General features: G+C 39.8%; 1 protein-coding gene across 5 annotated transcripts in view; it reads left to right on the forward strand.

Annotated features, from left to right (window-relative positions):
* The window catches only part of TAL1 (TAL bHLH transcription factor 1, erythroid differentiation factor), a 56339-nt gene that overhangs the window by 20079 nt on the left and 13143 nt on the right, over nucleotides 1-23117 (forward strand). For 2 of the 5 annotated variants that reach the window (XM_073593586.1, XM_073593587.1), the window contains exons 3-4: nucleotides 145-239; nucleotides 7268-13128. In XM_073593586.1, coding sequence (XP_073449687.1) covers nucleotides 145-239; nucleotides 7268-7689 — 517 coding nt within the window. In that variant the 3' untranslated portion in view covers nucleotides 7690-13128. Of the gene's footprint in view, nucleotides 1-144; nucleotides 240-7267; nucleotides 13129-17336; nucleotides 20838-23117 lie in introns of those variants that run through there. The other 3 variants (XM_073593590.1, XM_073593589.1, XM_073593588.1) reach the window with 3 other exon arrangements.

Below are 23117 nucleotides of genomic sequence, written 5' to 3' on the forward strand. Positions count from 1 at the left end.
TCGACTTTCCAAAGGATACAACATTTAAGATGTGAGCCCATAACCCAATGAACTATTGCTATTGATTTTGAATACTATACATTTATTACAGCTGTTGACACTGTTTTTGTAAAATATTAATAGCTGTCTTGTTATTTTTTGCAGCAGCTATTTTGGAGTTCCAGAAACCTTCACGGTGTTTAATAACAATTCGCGAATCAAGAGACGCACGGGACCCTATGAAGTAGAAACTAATGAAGGTAAGATATAAGCCTTTAATGCTATTTCAGTTCAGGGCAGCTTACAGTTTAACAGGTATAAGTGGTTTACTGTTTCTGTAGAGGCCGTGTAAAATTCTGCTGATCCAGAACATCACGTAGACCTCTGTCCCCTGCTTCTACTATTTCATTAAGCAGGTTAAAAAACAGCTCCTAGAAAAATAATTTTCAGTTCAACAAAGTATTCCTTTAAAAATTAATAGGGTAGGTTTGCAATTCAGGTGGTTTAATCACCTGACATCTGTCTTTGTATTGGGTTGCCACACACCAGCTGAACATTGACATAAAGCTTGCAGTATTCATACCCCTTAAAATTTTCCACATTTTGTCATGTTACAACCAAAAATATAAATGTATTTTATTGGGATTTTATGTGATAGACCAACACAAAGTGGCACATAATTGTGAAGTGGAAGGAAAATGATAAATGGTTTTCCAAGTTTTTTTTACAAATAAATATGTGAAAAGTGTGGCGTGCATTTGTATTCAGCCCTCTTTACTCTGACACCCCTAGCTAAAATTGTCTTCAGAAGTCACCTAATTAGTAAATAGAGTCCACCTGTGTGTAATTTAATCTCAGTATAAATACAGCTGTTTTGTGAAGCCCTCAGAGGTTTGTTAGAGAACCTTAGTGAACAAACAGCACCATGAAGGCCAAGGAACACACCAGACAGGTCAGGGATAAGGTTGTGGAGAAGATTACAGCAGGGTTAGGTTATAAAAAAATATCCCAAGCTTTGAACATCTCACTGATCAATCCATCATCCAAAAATGGAAAGAATATGGCACAACCGCAAACCTACCAAGACATGGCCGTCCACCTAAACTGACAGGCTGGGCAAGGAGAGCATTAATCAGAGAAGCAGCCAAGAGGCCCATGGTAACTCTGGAGGAGCTGCAGAGATCCTCAGGTGGGAGAATCTGTCCACAGGACAACTATTAGTCGTGCACTCCACAAATCTGGCCTTTATAGAAGAGTGACAAGAAGAAAGCCATTGTTGAAATAAAGTCATAAGAAGTCCCATTTGCAGTTTGTGAAAAGCCATGTTTTGGACACAGCAAACATGTGGAAGAAGATCCTCTGGTCAGTTGAGACCAAAATTTTACTTTTTGGCCTTAAAGCAAAACACTATGGCGGAAAGCTAACACTACACATCACACTGAACACACCATCCTCACCGGGATGGTGGCAGCATCATGTTGTGGGGATGCTTTTCTTCAGCAGGGACAGGGAAGTCTACAGAAGACTTGAGACTGGGGCGGAGGTTCACCTTCCAGCAGGACAACGACCCTAAACATACAGCCAGAGCTACAATGGAATGGTTTAGATCAAAGCATATTCAGGGATTAGAATGGCCTAGTCAAAGTCAAGACCTAAATCCAGTTGAGAATCTGTTGCAAGACTTGAAAAATTTTCTTGTACAATGCCAGATCGTGCGATTTTTGTTTAATCAGTACAGTTTTCGTCGGAAAATACAATACAAATACACTACAATACATTACATAATTTCCAAAGTTGTATTCTGTCGTACAAGAATTTTTGTAAGTTGAGTAACCTCTTCATTTTCGATATGAGACTAGCATGCAAAGAAAAACGGACGATCATTTGTCCGATATTCTCATTGTGTGTACGAGGCTTACATTTACAGATCTGTTGTAGGTAAACCAATTCCTTTTTGTGTGTGTTTCACCTAAGCACCTGGCTGCATCTGCACTTAAATATCTTATATTAGTAGCTCATTTCTGCACACTCAGTAATTATGTGGTTATTTTTTTTGCCTGTTCTGTAAAACAATCAGTTTCTCCCAAAAAAAAAAAATCATGGACGTATTTAAAGTGGATGTAAACCTGAAAACATTTTTTAGTTAAGGCTTGCACCTTGTACATTATAGGATTTCATGTCATCTGTGACCAGTCTTGCCACGAAGAGTTAAGCCTGCCCTGAGCAGTCCTCTTATCTTTTTTCAGTGAGATAAAAACTGACACACAAAGAAATAGTAGTCAGTTCTTCCCCCTTGCTGTGAGTGACAGGTGATTTACATATCTCATGTATGAGCCTGAGAGAGACATTCTGTGTACTTCAGATCCCCTCCTCCTTTCTTCTCCAGCTCTCCCAGTATTGGCTGCTCCACACCTCAGCATGATTGGGCATGCTGAAGTCATGTGGTGACTTTCTGGGTTTTGACTGGATGTTAGAGATCATAGCAGAAGTTCAGTGTAAGAAATACATAGGAGAAAATGCATATTGACACGGGGAGTGTAGAGGTGGGCGGGGAGTCTACTGACATCATGACTCCACCCACCGAGCTCCAAACAACAGACCCACCCACAGAATCTGCAGTTTTTCGGGTCTCATAACAGACAGAGGGGAGACATTTGACAGGTAAAGATACATGCAGGAGGCATGTATATCCTTATAGATAACCCCTATGGCAGTAGTTTAGAAAGCATGAGAGTGGGTTTACATCCAAATCAAAATTATTTGTCTGGATCTGGACTTTAATGGTGGGCACCCTTACTATGGGAGAGGAACTGTATATGGAAATGCTATTAGCAATGCTTGATTAGCAAGGGAGTTCACTTAATGAATTTGGAGGAGGCATTGCCACCTACAATGCCTTGAAAAAGTATTTATACCCCTTGAAATTTTCCACATTTTGTCATATTACAGCCAAAAATGTAAATGTTATTTTATTGGGATTTTATGTGATAGACCAACACAAAGTGGAACATAATTGTGAAGTGGAAGGAAAATGATAAATGGTTTTCAATTTTTTTTACAAATAAATATCTGAAAAGTGTGGCGTTTACTCTGATACCCCTAACTAATCTAAATCTAGTGGAACCAATTGCCTTCAGTAGTCACCTAATTAGTAAAATACAGGTGCTCTCTAAAGCCCTCAGAGGTTTGTTAGAGGACCTTAGTGAATAAACAGCATCATGAAGGCCAAAGAACACACCAGACAGGTCAGGGTTAAAGTTGTGGAGAAATTAAAGCAGAGTTAGATTATAAAAAAAATCCCAAGCTTTGAACATCTCATAAAGCACTGTTCAATCCATCATCCCAAAATGGAAAGAGTATGGCACAACTGCAAACCTACCAAGACATGGTCGTCCACCTAAACTGACAGGCCGGGCCAGGAGAGCATTAATCAGAGAAGCAGCCAAGAGGCCTATGGTAATTCTGGAGGAGCTGCACAGCTCAAGAATCTGTCCACAGGACAACTATTAATCATGCACTCCACAAATCTGGCCTTTATGGAAGAATGGCAAGAAGAAAGTCATTGTTGAAAGAAATCCATAAGAAGTCCCATTTACAGTTTGTGAGAAGCCATGTGGGGGACACAGCAAACATGTGGAAGAAGGTGCTCTGGTCAGATGAGACCAAAATTGACCTTTTTAGCAAACCGCTATGTGTGGCGGAAAACGTAACATTGCACATCACCCTGAACACACCATCCCCACCGTGAAACATGGTGGTGGCAGCATCATGTTGTGGGGATGCTTTTCTTCAGCTTTGACAGGGAAGCTGGTCAGAGTTGATGGGAAGATGGATGTAGCCAAGTACAGGGCAATCTTGAAAACCTGTTAGAGTCTGCAAAAGACTTGAGACTGGGGCAGAGGTTCATCAACGACCCTAAACATACAGCCAGAGATACAATGGAATGGTTTAGAATCAAAGCACAATTATGTGTTAGAATGGTCCAGTCAAAGTCCAAACCTACACTGTGTGCACAATTATTGAGCAAGTTGTATTTTTGAGGAATAATAACTACAGTGCGCTCGGTTAATCCAAAATGTTAATAAACCTCAAACCTGAATATTTAAGAAAGTAAAAGTGGGGTTTTGGCTTTCCTAGGAGAATATCATATATGTGCAGAATTATTATGCAACTAAATGAAAAAGGAAATCTCACTTGTTTATTTTCATCTGTTAAAGTGAGAATAATAAACAAACAACTCAAGATTTACAAATAAACATTTCTGACATTTCATTAAAAAAAAAAATATTAGTGACCAATATAGCCCCCCATCTTTTCAATAACAGTCACAAGCCTTCCATTCATGGAGTCTGTCGTTTCCTTGACCTGTTGACAATCAACTTCTTGTGCAGCAGCAACCATACTGTTTTCCTTCACCGTAAATCTCCCATTTCAGAAGGACCCACAAGTTCTCAATAGGGTTTAGGTCAGGTGAGGAAGGGGGCCATGTCATTATTCTTTTATCTTCAAGGCCTTTACTGGCTAGCCATGCAGTGGAGTACTTCGATGCAAGGGACGGAGCATTGTCCTCCATAAATATCATGGTCTTATTGAAAGATGCAGACCTTTCCTTATACTACTGTTTGAAGAAAGTGTCTTCTAAAAACTGGAAGTAGGTTTGGGAGTCTATTTTGAGTCCATCTTCAAACTGGTCCAAATAGCTCATCTTTAATATAACCAGCCCATACCAGTACCCCACCTCCACCTTGCTGGCGTCTGGGTTGAAGTGGAGCTCTGTGCCTGTTTCTGATCCTGCCACAGGCCCATCCATCTGGTCCGTCAAGAGTGACTCTCATCTCATCAGTCCATAAAACCTTTGAAAAATCTGTCTTCAGATATTTCTTGGCCCAGTCTAGAAGTTTCAACTTATGTGTCTTGTTCAGTGATGGTCAGGTTTCAGCCTTCCTTACCTTGGCCATGTCTCTAAGCACTGAACACCTTGTACTTCTGGGGACTCCAGGGAGATTGAAGTTCTGGAATATGACAGCACTGGAGGATAATGGGTTCCTGGTAGCTTCACATTTGATTCTTCTCTAATCTTTGGCAGTTAATTTGTGTTTTTTTTTCTCAACACGTTTTTTGTGACCCTGTTGACTATTTGCAACAAAATGTGTGATCATACCCCAATATCTTAGCAATTATAAGAGTGCTGCATCTGCCTAAAAATTATGCACACCTTGATATAGGGTGTTGATCTCCTTAGGCCACACCCTCCCTCATTACACAAATACACATCACCTGATATGCTTAAAGGCAGAAGGTTTTTTTTTTTTTTTTTTTATCTTAATACATTCTATGCATAAAAATTAAAAGAACCTTCTGTGTGCAGCAGCCCCCCTCAACCCCCCTAATACTTGAGCCCATCCTCATCCAGCGATGTTAGGAGTGTCTCAGCTGCCCAGGACTCCCCTCATCATTGGCTAAGACAGCAGCGTGGCGCGATTGGCTGCCCTTGCTGTTGATCAAAGTCAGTCAGCCAATCAGGAGAGAAAGGGGCCGGCTCGTGGCTCCATGTCTGAATGTACACAGGGAGCTGTGACTCGGCTCGGGTGCCCCCATAGCAAGCTGCTTGCTGTGGGGGCACTCGATAAGAGGGAGGGGCCAGGATCACAGACGAGGGACCCGAGAAGAGGAGGATCCAGGCCACTGTGCAAAATCAACTGCACAGAGCAGGTAAGTATAACATGTTTGTTTTTTGTTTTTTTAAACAAGACTTACAATCACTATACAGCTTGGAGTTGGACAATATGCATAAAAAGTATGATTTGGTCAAAATACTCACTTGCCTAATAGTTGTGCACACAGTGTAAATCCAATTAAGCATCTGTGGCAGTACTTGTTGTTCACAGACGCTCTCCATCCAATCTGACAGAGCTTGAGCGATTTTGCAAAGAAGAATGGGCAAAAATGTCTCTCTCTAGATGTGCAAAGCTGGTAGAGACATCCCCAAAAAGACTTGCAGCTGTAATTGCAGTGAAAGGTAGTTCTACAAAGTATTGACTCAGGGTGGCTAAATTCAAATGTACATCACACTTTTCACATATTTATTTGTAAAAAAATTTGAAAACCATTTATCATTTTCCTTCCACTTCACAATTATGTACCACTTTGTTTTGGTTTATCACATAAAATCCCAATAAAATACTAGGGGTATGAATACTTTTTCAAGGCACTGTACTGCATCATAATAACGCAGACCCTGGTAGATTGAACAGCAGTAATAGTGTTGTTGTCATCTCACTACAAGAAATTCTGGCAGGATCAACAGCTATTTTTCTGTACTTGTAGTAGTTTTTTTTGTTTTAAACAAAATGTGGAGAAGTATGTATGCATTGCAGAGGTATACTACATATATTTTTATTTTGTCTAGACATACACATTAAGAAATAATGTCCTCTATGCCTCTGTAGTTATACCACTGCAAAAAAGTAACCAGTACTCTCATAATTGTCCCATAGAAAGCACAATGACCTCTCTGCAAATGCTCCACAGTTAATATGCACCTGTGATGCTGCCACCACTGCGTATATATAATAGATACCTTGTTTAATATCTGAAGGCTAAGGGAGTCAACACAATTATTTTCTGCACAAGCTGTCATTGTACAAGAAACGCCTATAGGAGTGAGGTTTTTGTCCATTACCTCACATGACAAGATATCCACCATGATTTACAAACCGAAGAAGTTAAAGTGATTGTAAACGATCACCTTTTTAAAAAAAAAACATTCAGTTTAAAATAGAAATGAAAGGCAAAACATTTGTGTATAGATAAAAAAAAAAAAAAAAGTATAAATACCTTTTTTTCCCTTTTCTATAAGTGGTCAAATTCCCCCTGAGCTGGGGAAGGAGAAACAACAGCACACTGATCTTCCCAGTGAATGGCTGTCCAGGGGGAGGGGGGAGGAATGCTGTCAGGACAAGTCTGATCATTGGAGGAGAGCACACTGAGTTCCCAGCACAGCAAGAGAACTGACCACGCTGTGTTCTCCTGCTTAGTGTCGTCAGTTTTTCATAGGAAAGCAGAGGTACTGGCAGGAACACCAGGGAAGCACAAAGGAAGCAATGCAAAGAGAACAGGATACTTTTTCATACAAGTACATGGTACAGTATGCACATATCAGGAATTTGAAATGTTGGGGTCACAAACACTTAGTTAATTGTTTCTCCTTGGGATTGGGATCTGATAGTTAGATGGGCACATGCCCATAATTTGATCTTTTCTCAAGATATTCATATTTTTTTCCCAGGAGGTACTCAGCCAAAGGTGGTCCGTCGTATCTTCACAAACAGTCGGGAAAGATGGAGGCAGCAGAACGTGAATGGGGCTTTTGCTGAGCTCCGCAAGCTCATTCCCACTCACCCTCCAGATAAAAAGCTCAGCAAAAATGAAATATTACGCCTGGCTATGAAATATATTAACTTCCTAGCCAAACTTCTTGATGACCAAGAGGAAGAAGGCAACCAAAGAAGCAAAATAAGTAAAGATAATGGCATGGTCCAACAAGATCTCCTCCAAGAAATACTTTCCCCAAACTCAAGCTGCGGAAGCTCATTAGATGGTGCGCCAAGCCCAGACAGCTTCTCAGAAGATCATGACACAATGGACTCCAAACACAGCAGAAGCCTCCACCAGTCTATGCTCCCAATTGAAAGTAATGGGCAGCGATGACACCTTTGGGGAAGAAAGATACCCTATTGACTTTCTATTGACTGGGACCTATTGGCTTGGGCCATATTACCTTCTCACAGTGTGTATTGACACATCTGGGATGGAAAAACAATATTTCTTCTTAAGGTACTCTGAAAAACCCTCAAACGTTGACCATTCAAGCCATGTCTGCAATGGAAGAAAGTTTTCTGAGAAGAGGAACTCTCAAAACTGGCCATCTCTCTCAGTTCAGATTTTCTTTTGAGGGTTTGCCCACAGTCTCCAAACATGTAGCAGTTTGATATTGCTGTATATGCAACTAGGGAGCTAAATAATACTAAAGACAATGTTCCATGTTTTGACAAATACAAACAGCTCACAGACGAAATGAGCTACACAAATAATTTTTAATTTAATACAAAATACTATTTTTCTTGTGAAAATGAGAAAAGCTTGTTTTTTTTAAATGCTAACATAGCTGTAAAAGAAGCTAATCTTATATTCACGTTGGGACTCTTCTTACAAAGCATCCCTGGTGATTAAAGTTAAGGGATTTGGGACCCTATAAGACTATACAATGGAAATATTTTTTATGTGGTACCTATTGGGAAGAAGGTACAGTATATATACATTGGTTATACTTGTTCACTATACAAAAGTATTTTTATTATTTATGATAGAGCAGCCTAATGTAATATAGCCACACGATGTGTAGAACCATGAGTAACATACAGTATTATATAACATTTTACAAACTGCAGTGCCATTTGGTCCCATGGGTGCTGTTGCTTTGATGAAGACACATTTGGGCATATGCAAAGAGGAGGGGTGGGTAACATGTAGCAGCCAATAAGACATCAGGTTTCATTAGTCTCTAAAAAGGAATTGGTGCTCACCACTACATTTTGTACTATATTGTTAAACAAGATAGGACTGTGCAAGGACCATTGGTTTCCTGCAACCCATAGCCACCAATCAGGTGCCAGCATTTAGCTCCAAAATGCAAGGCATGAGTTTAAAATCAATGTGCAAAATGCAGTAAGCAATAGCAACCAATCTGAATTCGTATTTAATCATTGACTCTTGTAAAATCGATTAAATATGAATTCTAGATGCTACAGATTATAACTAACGTTTGTAGGTCATTATTACGCCTTGCTCTGCCTTATTGAGTAATTGCCGTTATTTTTAAACAAGCCCACTAAAGCTAGTGCTTTAGAATATGGTGTTTTTGCCTATAGTAACCAATCCAAAGACAGAAGATAAAGGCCAATGCTGTAGGTAGTAGGACTCTTTTTACTTTGCGCTGTCTTTTAAGGTGACCTAAAATGTTTTTAGTTGCCTTTGTATAGAGCAAAAATCCCTTCTTTGTTTTTCAAGTGTGACCCCAGCCCAAGTTTATAACTTCCTTGGGTTTTATGGCTGTCATCAAACCTACCAAAATAGCCGAGTCTTGTGTTCTTTTCTTTTATTTGGAAGCAAAAGACATAGATTTTTTTGGTTACATATTGAAATTGCGCATTTGCATTTGCGTTTTTAACATTCCGTGCCAGTTGGTCTTTTTGAAGATACTGGGCATAATATTTGGAAAAAATATATGCATGGAAAAATTCATTCCTTATTATTCAATCATCTTATCATTTGCTGTTACATATTTTCCACTATTACTCCAAAAGACATGCTGGTAGATTAATTGGATCCTGTCTAAATTGTCCCTAGTATGTATGAATGTGAGTTAGGGACCTTAGATTGTAAGCTCCTTGAGGGTAGGGACTGATGTGAATGTACAATGTATATGTAAAGCGCTGCGTAAATTGACGGCGCTATATAAGTACCTGAAATAAATAAATAAAAATAAATTACTGTGATAAAATATTCAGACAATCTCCAATTAGCCAATCCTCTTTTTAAAAGATGCCATATCTAGCAGAACCTCGTGGTTGACGTTAGTGGTCTACCTTATGGATTTTTCCAGTGTAACATATTTAAAGTGATTGTAAACGATCACCTTGTAAAACAACCCATTCAGTTTAAAATGGAAATGAAATGCAAAACATTTTTTGTATAGATATGAAAAAAAAAAACATTATACATACATTTTTCCCCTTCTTTTTTTTTATAAGTGATCACATTCCCTCTCTTTTCAGCTGCATAAGAGCTGAGGGGAGGAGAAGCAGCAGTATACTGATCTTCCCAGTGAATGGCTGTGCAGCAGGGGTGTGTCAGGACAAGTCCGATCATTGGAGGAGATTTCCCAACACAGCTAGAGAACTGATCACGGTGTGCTCTCCTGCTTAGTGTGGTCAGTCTTTAATAGGAAAGCAAGGGGACTAGCAGGAACACCAGGGATTTCACACAAATAAAGGAAAACAAAGAGGACAGGAGACTTTATCATACAAGTACATGGGACAGCAGGCACATATCAGGAATCTGAAGTGTTGGGTAAAAAATGCTTTAATGCCTTTTCATGTCCCTTATAGATTTTACTTATGATCCTGTATTCCTGATTTATTTTTTCAAAGTGTTAAAGCAATGGTCTACGTAGGCTGCTAACTCTTTCAAAATGCTGGTATAAAGGGAGACAGAGGGTTTTCCCTTCTGTGTGTGCCCATTGTGTTTAGTTGGCATTGCCAACTACAGTCTTCTTACTCTGGTTTTGTGGAGTTTTTTTCTAGCCTTAAGGCCCGTTCACACTCTGTCCATTTAGCATTGTCAACACCATACACATACTTTGGTGTGCGCTGTTGGGTGTGTTGATGGGCTCAAACTGTCTTGTTTTACATAAGTAAATGCACAATTCAATAATGTCCTTAAATAATAGAAAATGTTAAAAGAAACCTATACCGGGAGAAATATGTAAGCTGCTATTGCTGCTTCTGAAAATGCTGGTTCCCTGGCAGTGCTCTTTTAATCAGTGGCCCAGAACAAGCATTAAATAAGTAAAGCCATAATGAAGCAGAGCTCCAGGTCTTCACACAGTAATGGGTCAGTTACTGAGAAAGTACTGAAGCCATTGAATCAGCATAGAGAGCAGTGGTGGCCATCCAATTATCTCAGTACAGGTGCCACTTAATAGGGCATAATCTGGGTCAAATTAAATGGGAAAAATAGGTACACCCAATATGTTCTAAAGTGGGAGAAAAACTGTCTCCTTAGACATTTGTGTAATTAAATCTTGTTTGCCAAAAAAAATTGTCTACTTTTATAATAATGATCTGTGGCTACAAAGGATTACTCTGCGAAATGTTGTATATTCGGTATTAAAGGTACATCAGCCTTTAAAATTATGTCCCAAAACTGTCTTCTTCCTAACCACATGTTAAAGGAGAACTCTGATCAGTGGGTTTGAAGTGAGACCAGCATGAAAATATATTTTTTTAAATTTCATGCCCTGGTTATGCCTATTTGCCCTTCAGCTTCTATATATGTACTATATGCCATGTGTTTTCCAATGTATTCAGCTATTTGCCTGGTGTTCAGCTTAAGTCAACACTAATCAGAGGCAGTGTGTCACACTAGGGGCCCTTACAGCTTAGGGGGCCCAGTATACTTTCCCTTCACCCTCTGTGGTTACCGTGTTGACTTTGTAAAAGAGTCTTCAAAAACCTTCCTAGATAAATGTGTCTTTGTTTCAGAAGATAAAGTGGAAAAAATGTAAAATGAAGGTATTATATTTTTTTTTGGGGGGGGGGTACATCTTCCTGCACCAAGCTGACTTCCTGACGTCACTTAAAATAAATGTTATGAGCTGTTATTCTGGTGCTTCCCTTTACCAAAAATGGCAGCTACTACAGAGCCACGTAAATGTCAAATATCTGCATTTTTTCTTATTTTCACTCATTATTAAACTCATAGCCACAGTAAGCGGCAGGGGGGCAGGTTATTCACGCACCCAGAAGTGCATGAATACTTGCAAAGGGCATTGAGCGGAGAAGTGGCAGTCATAAATGTAAGCATATGCAGTCTGGTTTTTGCAGGTATGTTTTACATCCAAGTGGTCCTGTGCTGAAGGAGCCACTTTAAAGAGAAACTGCCCCCCTATACCCTTCTTTTTTTTTTTTTTTTTAATTTAGATCCCATCTTACCTTTTTCACTGGATTGTCCTTCATAAACATTCTCACATGCCCAGCGAATACAGAGATGCTCTGAAGTAACAGATTTGCTGCTGCTCACCAGGTCCCATGCCACCATCTTCCTTTTCATCTAGAAGATGACTGTCTCTTCCTGGTTTTCCAGCTGGTCCCCTGGTGCCGCTGCGCATCATCAGGGGGGTGGCTTCAAGAATTAACAAGAGACAGACAGTGCATATGCAGCCAATTGCCCCCAAAGCCTCCTTGGATACATGATGTACATTCCAAGAGGCAGTGGGCTTGTTGGGGGACGTTATTTCCACCCAAACTTGGAAGTGTGGCTCGTTGGGGGACGTTATTTTCACCCAAACCTGGTAGTGTGGCTCGTTGGGGGACGTTATTCTCACCCAAACCTGGTAGTGTGGCTCGTTGGGGGACGTTATGCTCACCCAAACCTGGAGGTGTGGCTCGTTGGGGGACGTTATTCTCACCCAAACCTGGAAGTGTAGGCATTTAAAATAATTGAAATGTCTGATTGTGGAAAAGTAGGGGAGAGAGTGCTTTTACCCTCCTTTTGGCTTAAAATTTTCAGATATCCCAAAATGCTAGCCATCATAGCAAATTTATCTCTGTTATTTGCCTTTCTAAATAAATGTGGGTTCTTTTACATATGCCTCTTCTTAACCCCTTATTTAATTAGTACTCTAATTAATATTTTGCGTTAGGTTTGCTAGTCCTTTAAATCAGAAACCCAGCACCTAGCTCCCACCTTTCTCCATCTCACTCCATAAGTTTTGGGAATTTGCCGTAGGATTCTATTGGTTTGACACTTGGTTGGCACAGGTAGAGAGTACTGAAGGATTGTGGGACCTGGAAGTGCACAATGCAATACTGTGAAATGGAAACCCAGTGGAACTGGGACATAGAGTGCAGTCATATACACACACTAAGCTTACTTCTTCATCCTCCATCACTCAACCCTGTTAAATTGAGTTCTCCTTTAACATTGTAAAGGTCGCATGAATGCTTGCTTATTGTTGGAAAGGTACATATATAAATATATATATATATAAATATAAATATATATTTTTTATCACTCTTCTTTTGCTTGCGCTGGATTTCTATGTATATTACAGCACTTTCCATTAATGTCGTACTGTTCAGCGTTACGTCATGAGTTTGTTTTCTGCATTTTTTGCAGAAAGTCAGTAACCAGGCCTGGTACCCAATTTAACCTTTTCTCTCCACATCCAGCAGGGGGAGGGTTAATTTTGTAAAGCCGTTTCGGCGATACAGTCTACGTGCTATGTAGAAGTTTTTTTTGTTTTGTTTTTGTTATATAATGTAATATTAAAAATGTTCCTTAATAAAAAAATTCTACAAACAGTGACTTTTGGCTCTTTGGAGGGTTTTTCTGCGTGGGCGCAACATTATTGTTCATATTATTACTATTACAATTCGTAGTGATTATAATAATCAAGATGATATAACTTTATCGTACTGGAGGATTACTCACAAAGAAAATGGTCTAGCCTAAAGCTATCCATACACGGAGTGAATTTCAGTTGGTTCCTGATCAGTCAAAATTTGCTCCATGGGATGCCCTTTCGCCACCTTTCTGCCTGAAATTCTTCAATTGAAAAATTAAGGCGCCAGGTGGAAAGTTGTCAGCTGAACAGCAGCGCCTGCATCCAATCCAATTAAAGGCAGGAACTGTTCGGGTATTTTTAGAGCTGATGGCAATGGCTGTCAGAATACAATAGCCCATAGTGGGAGATTCGCCCATCCGTGCTGTTAGCAGGCTAAAGGAAAAAAATGCTATGTGTGCATGATTGGCTGTGGTATTAAACCCAAAAGCAAACATTTATTGTATTACAGCTGATCACTTCTTAGATGTGGTGGTTGCATTGGTTTTCTTTTTTAGGCTTTCTTTCTTATATTTTCTCCTTGTGTTTTGGCCATTAAGTCTGTTTTTCAACAGAACAAGCTGTCCTGAAAATATAGCAAGTTAGAGTGTTGAGACAAACCATTTACCCCTGACATGGGTGCTTACAATGATCAGCTTTGATCTGATCCACCTAAACGGAAAAGGATAGATCCCCTTCCATTTTTTTTTTAGTGGACTGGATTGGACCCAGAGGTAGGTGGGTGTATATGGACACAAGTCAGTTTACACCCGCCTGTCCATAGGAATGCATGGACCTTCTGATCACGTCCACCTGAAAAACCGTGAAAGGGGCCTTAGTCCATCTAACATTCCCCTCCCCCTGGATTAACAATGCTTCTGTGCTACCTCATTCAGAGTGGGGGCATGCTAATACAGGAGGTGTGTTACTGGCCAGATCACCATTTGAAAACTAAAGGGGAAAAAGACTAAAACGAGAAAACTGATGCAGCAACCACATCTAGGGATTGGTAAGCTGCATTATATTGCAGTTTTGTTTTTGGGTTTATGACTGCCCTAGGAAGTGCCTATAGAGTCCTGCTGTGACCACAAGCATACCCTAAACTGATACAACTTGGAACAACCGGGATGTTTGCAGGTACCTGTCCTGTAGCATACAATTCCTGATGTTTTCAAGCACCTGGGGAGCTGCAAGTGGCATGTTAGCCGACCATAGAAGTGAATGGCCACTTGTGCAGTGTTTTCAGATTATATGGGCTGTTGATCCATGCATACTGTATGGAAAGTAATATTTCCAGGGCCCCAGAGGTGCTATATTAAATATCGGAGGCAGTAGTGTTTATATAAATAGAAATTTAAAAAAAAAGCACTTGGCAGTTTTTTAAATGGTCCCAAAGATAGCTGGTACAAAAACATCTCAAAGGATTGCCTCTTCCATAATACTTATTCTTCAAGCCCCATTTGCTCCCCTACCATCCTCTTTTTCTTTTGGACAATGCATACCTAGTCAGTCTTGGACTAGCTTCACCATCATAAATGTGCTCTGGCAGTATAAATCCGACTCTCGGTAGATTCAACTTTACTACTGCTCACTGCTAAAATTGAGGTGACCTTGCTATTGTTTATGCTGATCTGGATGTCAAAAGTCATCTTATGACTAGTCCCCACTGTAAATCCCTTAGTATACTAATTTATGCTTGTCTAGTTACCAACCAAATTGGGTGACAATATATTAAATTTACCTTTACTACCTGGTTTGGTGCCTGTTTACTTTGATATAAAACTACTGTTGGGTACTAAGTAATTCTTTCAGTGAATTCCTGTGATACTGTATGTTTGTACACTCAACCTAGTGTGGTAGAGGGGCTAAGGGTTCTTGTGAAAGTTGAGGCAAAGAACAGAGGAACCATCCTATCTATTGGCTCCTAAGGGGTTAGTGCTACATGAATGACCATGGTAATCTTTCATTAAGCTGTTGATGTTCTTCTGAAGCTCCACATGGCATGTCTTTGTGGTGACTTTGGGCAATCCTGGAGCTACCAAGGTTCATATAGACCAAGACCATAAACAACAAAAGTTCCAATAGTTCCAAATAATCAAGGAAAAAGAAAAAGTGCTTCTACTGTAGACATATCTCAGCAAAAATGGAAGCTTACGACCATCCATAAAATCTCCCAAGATCTGCGCACAACACTTCTGTAAGTACATAAAATATGGATTGCCTGCCTGTGTTTAGTCAGACAAGCAGTCTGACTAAATAAATACATTTGACAGATCCCTGCAATAAAAGAGGTAGTATACTCATCTCTTTGGCGATCTGTGTCTCCTACCTCCCTACTTTTCAGCATGTCTCCATCCTTCAATGCCCACTACAATATTGTGGCCTGTAGTGATGTAGGAATCAGAGGATGGAACCACAGTGTGCTGCAGGGGGAACAGGCATCTGACACTCCCGGATGTTAAAATGCTGATGAGTCTGGCAGAGGATGCAGTGTTTTGTAAAGCAGACAGGGGAAGTATCCAATAAACATAGCAAAGGGCAGGGCAGGCAGCAGAAAGAAGAGGGATCTGGTAATGTAACAAAAGTTGGGATGAACAACAGATAGGAGAAGTGTCCTTAAACATAGTTACATAGTTAATCTGGTTGAAAATAGAAACCATCCAGTTCAACCAACACATAGCAAAGGTCAGGGCAGGCAGCAAACAGCGCAGGCATTCAGTAATGTAGCAGAGGTCAGGGCGAGCAGCAGACAGAAAAAGTATCTAATAAACATAGTAAAGGTCACAGCAGGCAGCAGACAGTAGAGGGATTTAATAAAAAAGCAAAGGTCAGTAACAGGAACAAGCAAGCAAAGCCACAGATGCACTTGGTCTGCAGAAAAACACTATCACAAAAACAGAGGTACAAGTTGACCAATTGCTGTATGGGGCTGGAAAGTTGTGTCTCATTGCCAGGCATCTGGAAAGCTACCAGAAAGGAGGAGCAGTGCTGCATCTCGTTACTCAGCAACTGAGGGCTAGGGTTGGAACTGGACAATGGGGGCCACTAGTGGAGCTAATTATATACTGACAAGAAAAAGACTGGCAAAGTACCATAGACTATAGCTACCAATCATATTTTTGCTTACTGTATACACATAAAAACATTTTTTCTAAAGAATACAGGATTAACACATTGCTTGTTTCCTGAATGAGTTCTATTTTCTTCAAGACTTTATCCAACTAGATAAACATATAATTATAAAAGGATACTAGACAGTGCTTAGAGAGGGCATTTAAGACATGAAAGCAGAAACCACAATTAAAACCTTACAGAAGTTCAGACTTTCTCTACTGTACTAAAAAAATAACTTCCTGCCCCACGAACCCTCTGCCACTGGAACCGGAAATGAGGGAAATCTCAATAAGGATGCAAACATCAATAAAAAAAAACAGAAAGAGAACAAACATGATTTTCCTGAATCTGGACTTGAGTGGTGGGCACCCTTACTACGGGAGAGATTCTGTATATGGAAATGCTATTAACATTAGCATAGCAATGCTTGATTAGCAAGGGAGGCTGCCTAATTACTTTAGAGGAGGCATTGCCACCTATTTCATCATAATAATGCTGGGCCTTGTAGATTGAACAGCAGTAGTAGTGTTGTTGACAGTATTTTATTTTCTGGCAGGATCAACAGCTATTTTTCTGTACTTGTAGTATTTATTTTTTCTGAGCAGTGGAGAAGTATGTATGCATTGCAGAGGTATGCTACATATGTTTTTATTTTGTCTAAACATACACGTTAAGAAATAATGTCCTCTATACCTCTGTAGTTAGACCACTGCAAGAAAGTCACCAATACTATCTTAACTGTCCCATAGAAAGAAAGCACAACAAACTCTATGCAAATGTGCCACAGTTAATATGCACCTGTCATGCTGCCACCACTGCCTATTATTAATTGAATTGTTTAATATCTGAAGGCCAAGGGGGTCAACACATTTTATGCACAAGCTGTCCTTGTACAAGAAACGCCTGGGAGTGAGGTTTTTGTCCATTACCTCACATGACAAGATACCCACCATGAATTATAAACCAAAGAAGTTAAAGAAGTTAAGGGTTTCTCCTTAGTTGCATTGGGATCTGATAGTTAGATGGGCACATGCCCATAATTTGATCTTTTCTTAAGATATTCATATTTTTTTTCCAGGGCGTCCTCAGACAAAGGTGGTTCGTCGTATCTGCACAAAGAATCAGGAAAAATGGAGGCAGCAGAACGTGAATGGGGCTTTTGCTGAGCTCCGCAAGCTCATTCCCACTCACCCTCCAGATAAAAAGCTCAACAAGAGTGAAATATTACACCTGGCTATGAAATATATTAACTTCCTAGCCAAACTTCTCGATGACCAAGAGGAAGAAGGCAACCAAAGGAGCAAAATAAGTAAAGATAATGGCATGGTCCAACAAGATCTCCTCCAAGACATACTTTCTCCAAACTCAAGTTGCGGAAACTCATTGGATGGTGCGCCAAAAGATCATGACACAATGGACTCCAAACACAGCAGAAGCCTCCACCAGTCTATACTGCCAGTTGAAAGTAATGGGCAGTGATGACACCTTTGGGGAAGATAGAAACCCTATTGACTGTTTATTGACTGAGACCTGTTGGCTTGGGCCATATTACCTTTTTACTGTGTTTATTGATATATCTGGGATGAAAAAACAATATTTCTTCTTAAGGTACTCTAAAAAACCCTCAAAGTTTGACCATTCAAGCCATGTCTGCAATGGAAGAAAGTTTTCTGAGGAGAGGAACTCTCATAACTGGTCATCTTACTCAGTTCAGATTTTCTTTCGAGGGTTTTCCCACACTCTCCAAACATGTAGCAGTTTGATATTGCTGTATATGCAACTAGGGAGCTAAATTAATACCAAGGACAATGTTCCATGTTTTGACAAGTACAAACAGCTCGCAGACCAAATGAGCTACACAACTAGTTTTTAATTTAATACAAAATACTATTTTCAGGTGAAAATGAGAAAAGCTTGTTTTTTACAATGCTAACTTAGCTGGAAAAGAAGCTAATCTTATATTCATGTTGGGACTCTTCTTACAAAGCATCCCTGGTGATTAAAATTAAGGGATTTGGGCCCCTATAAGACTATACATTGGAAATATTTTTATGTGATACCTATTGGGAAGAAGGTACAGTATATATACATTGGTTATACTTGTTCACTATACAAAAGTTTTTTTATTATTTGTGATAGAGCAGCCTAATGTAATATGGCCACACAATGTGTAGAACCATGAGTAACATACAGTATTATATACAATTTTACAAACTGCAGTGCCATTTGGTCCCATGGGTGGTGTTTCTTTGATGAAGACACATTTGGGCATATGCAAAAAGCAGGGGTGGGTAACATGTAGCAGCCAATAAGACATCAGGTTTCATTAGTCTTAGATTGTTGAAAACTGCTCTAAAAAGGGATTAGTGCTCCCCACTACATTTTGTACTATATTATTAAACAAGATAGGACAGTGCAAGGACCACTGGTTTCCTGCAACCCATAGCCGCCAATCGGATAAAAGCATTTAGCTCTAAAATACAAAGTCATTGCTGTCTGCATTGCATGGGGTTAAAACCAATGTGTAAAATGCAGTAAGCATATGCAACCAAATTGAATTTGTCTTTAATCATTGACTCTTCAAAATTGATGCAAGCTGAATTCTAGATGCTACATATTATTTGTGTGCTTCCTATGTCATTATTACGCTTTGCTCTGCCCTTTATTTTTAAACAAGCCCACTAAAGATTAATTTATACAAGCTAGTGCTTAAGAATATGGGGGGAGATTTACTAAAACTGGAGAGTGCAAAATCTGATGCAACCAATCAGCTTCCAGGTTTATGTCAAAGCTTAACTGAACAAGCTGAAGTTAGAAACTGATTGGCTACCATGGACAGCTGCACAAGATTCTTAGTGTTCCAGTCTTAGTAAATCGCCCCAAATGGTGTTTTTGCCTAAAATAACCAATCCAAAGGCAGAAGATAAAGGCCAATGTGTGGCTAACAGGACTGTTTTTACTTTGCGGTTTCTTTTAAAGTGACCTCAAATGTTTCAGTTTAGCTTTGTATAGAGCAAAAGTCCCTTCTTTGTTTTTCAAGAGCGACCCCACCTCAAGTTTACAACTTCCTTGGGTTTTATGGCAGTCAAACCTACCAAAATAGCCCAGTCTCGTGTTCTTTTCCTTTCTTTGGAATAAAAAGACATTGATATTTTGGTTACATATTGAAATTGTACATTTGCATTTACATTTTTAACATGCCGTGCCAGTTGATCTCTGTGAAGGTACTGGGCATAATATTTGGAAAAAAATGCATGCATGGAAAAATGAATTCTTTATTATTCAATCACCTCATCTATTGCTGTTATATACTTTCCAAAACTGCAGTGATAAATTATTCAGGCAGTCTCCAATTAGCCAATCCTCTTTTCAAAAGATGCCTTATCTAGCAGAACCTCATGGTTGACATTGGTGGTCTACTATTTGGATTTTTCCAGTGTAACATATTTGAGTAATTTGCCAACCCCATACATTTCATGCCTTTTCAGGCTTTTTAGAGATAATTCTTTCAATTCTGTATTCAGGATTTTTTTTCAAAGTGCTAACGCAATGGTCTACATAGGTTGCTAACTCTTTCAAAATGCTGGCATAAAAGGGAGACAGAGGGATCAGCATTGTCAACACCATACACAAATTTCACAATTCATCACAATAAGCTGCAGTGCATAGACTTTAATGAAATGTCATTTTGTGACATTTCGATAAATAAAAAAACAAAGAAAAAAGTAAACAGTACAATATCAATGTATCACACCACCCTTCACAATGCACCCTAGTGAAAATGATTGGCGTCACAACACTTGCATAGGTGTGTTGATGGGCTCTAAGGATTTTTTAGCACAAAAACATAACATTTTAGGTTTAAGAGTGGGACCATCTAAACAATGTCTTATTTTAAATGCACAATTCAATAATGTTCCTAAATAATATAACTGTTGAAAGAAACCTATACCGGGAGAAATATGTAAGCTGCTATTGCTGCTTCTGAAAATGCTGGTTCCCGGGTAGTGCTCTTTCAATCAATGACCCAGAACAAGAATTAATTAAGCATAGTCCTAATGAAGCAGAGCTCTGGGTCTTCAAACATTAATGGGTGAGTTACCGAGAAAGTACTGAAGCCATTGAATCAGCATAAGAGGAAGTATAGCGGCGGTGGTCATCCAATTTTCTCAGTACAGGTGCCACTTCATAGGGCATAATTTGGGCCAAATTAAACGGGCAAAATAGGTACACCCAATATGTTCTACAGTGGGAGAAAAACTCTCCTTAGACACTTGTGTAATTAAACAGGGATCTTGTTTGCCATAAAAATGTCTACTTCTGTAATAATGATCTATGGTTACAAAAGATTACTCTGCAAAATGTTGTATATTCGATATTAAAGGTACATCAGCCTTTAAAATAATGTCCCAAAACTGTCTTCTTCCTAACCACATGTTAAAGGAGAACTCTGATCAGTGGGTTTGAAGTCAAACCAGCATGATTTTATTTGTTTTTCAAATTGCATAGCTTCCATATACACTATATTACGAAAAGTATTGGGGCGCCTACCTTTACATACACACATGAACTTTAAAGGCATCCCGGTCTTAGTCCGTAGGGTTCAATATTGAGTTGGCCCTCCCTTTGCAGCAATAACAGCTTCAACTCTTCTGGGAAGGCTGTCCACAAGGTTTAGGAGTGGGAATATTTGAGCATTCTTCCAAAAGTGTATTTGTGAGGTCAGGCACTGATGTTGGACGTGAAAGCCTGTCTTGCAGTCTCCGCTCTAATTCATCCCAAAGGTGTTCTATTGAGTTGAGATCTGGACTCTGTGCAGGCCAGTTCCTCCACCCAAAACTCACTCATCCATGTCTTTATGGACCTTATTTTGTGCACTGGTCCAAATTTTGTGGTGGAGGGAGGATTTATGGTGTGGGGTTAAAAAAATATCCTAAGATAAACTTCTGCGCTATTAAAGTGAATGTTGTGTGAAATGCTGCAAAATCAAAAAAGTGAACACCACTCACTAACTGAAATCTAAAAATAACACAATCAATAATTGTGGTGTGGGGTTGTTTTTCAGGGGTTGGGCTTGGCCCCTTAGTTCCAGTCAAGGGAACTCTTAAGGCGTCAGCATACCAAGATATTTTGGACAATTTCATGCTCCCAACTTTGTGGGAACAGTTTTGGGGATGGCCCCTTCCTGTTCCAACATGACTGCGCACCAGTGCACAAAGCAAGGTCCATAAAGGCATGGTTGAGCAAGTTTGGGGTGGAGGAACGTGACTGGCCTGCACAGAGTTCTGACCTCAACCTGATAGAACACATTTGGGATGAATTAGAGTGGAAATTGCAAGCCAGGCCTTCTTGTCCACATCAGTGCCTGACCTTACAAATGCGCTTTTGGAGTAATGGTCAAACATTCCCATAGACACACTCCTAAACCTTGTGGACAGCCTTCCCAGAAGACTTGAAGCTGTTATAGCTGCAAAGGGCGGGCCAACTCAATACTGAACCCTACGGACTAAGACTAGGATGCCATTAAAGTTCATGCACCTGTAAATGCAGGCGTCCCAATACTTTTGGTAATAAAGTGTATGCCATGTGTTTTCCTCTGTATTTTGCTATTTGCCTGGAGTTCAGCTTTAAGCCAACACTAAGCAGAGGCAGTGACTGTCACACTAGGGGTCCTCACAGCTTGGGGGGCCCAGCATACTTTCCCTTCGCTCTCTGTTGTTACTGTCTTCAATAACTTTCCTAGATAAATGTCTCTTTGGGTCAGAAGATAAAGCGGAAGAAATGTAAAATGAAGTTATTACATTGGGGGGTCCGTCTTCCTGCATCAAGCTGACTTTCTGACGTCACTTAAAATATATTTGATCAGCTGTCAATCTGGTGCTTCCTTTTACCAAAAATGGCAGCTACTACAGAGCTACGTAAATGTCAAATATCTGCATTTCTTACCTGATTTTGAAACTTGAAATATATATTATTAAAGATGCAATTTGTAGCTGTTTAGGAAAATATAATTTTTAATTTCAAATTTAGCGATTCTTTAAAGTGACCCTGTCAGTGCAGGGCCATTTATATATATATCAGATACCATACAAAAAAAAGGCCTGTACCTTTCTGGTGACCTGTTGTTTTTTGAAAATCTGCTGCTTCAATGCTCACTGTCCTTTGCAAATATTCAACTGGGCGGATGGGTTGTATATCCCCCTCCCCTCCACACTGTTGCTGTGGTTTCTCCTGTCAGTCTGTCCTGTAGTGATGTACAAGTCAGCAGGAGAAACCACAGTAAGCAGTGGGGGGAGTAGGTTATTCACACTCCCAGAAGTGGCATTCAGAAATGTAAGCATATGCAGTCTATTGCAGGTAAGTTTTACATCCAAGTTGCCCTGTGCTGAAGGAGTCACTTTAAAGAGAAAGTCCCCCCCTTTTTATTTTTTATTATTTTAAATCCCATCTTACCTTTTTCACTGGATTGTCCTTCATAAACATACTCACATGCCCATCAATTACTGAGATGCTCTGCAGTAACAGCTTTGCTGCTGCTCACCAGGTCCCCCGTCGCTATCTTCCTTTCTGACGTCATCTGGAATATGACTGTCTCTTCCTGGTTTTCAAGTTGGCGCCCTGCTGCCATGCCACTGCGCATGCGCATCATCAGGGGGCTGGCTTCAAGAATTAACAAGAGACAGCCAGTGCATATGCAGCAGATTGCCCATGGAGGGGTTGATTTAATAAAGACAAATCCACTTTGCACTACAAGTGCACTTTGAAGTGCAGTCGCTGTTAGACATGTGCGATTAGTTTTGTACGAATAGAAAATTCGTACGAATTTCCATAAATTCGTACATTCAGGAGGATCTGAAAT

The sequence above is a fragment of the Aquarana catesbeiana genome, linkage group LG07 (assembly GCF_042186555.1).
Source record: "Aquarana catesbeiana isolate 2022-GZ linkage group LG07, ASM4218655v1, whole genome shotgun sequence".
Taxonomy (NCBI): Eukaryota; Metazoa; Chordata; class Amphibia; order Anura; family Ranidae; genus Aquarana; species Aquarana catesbeiana.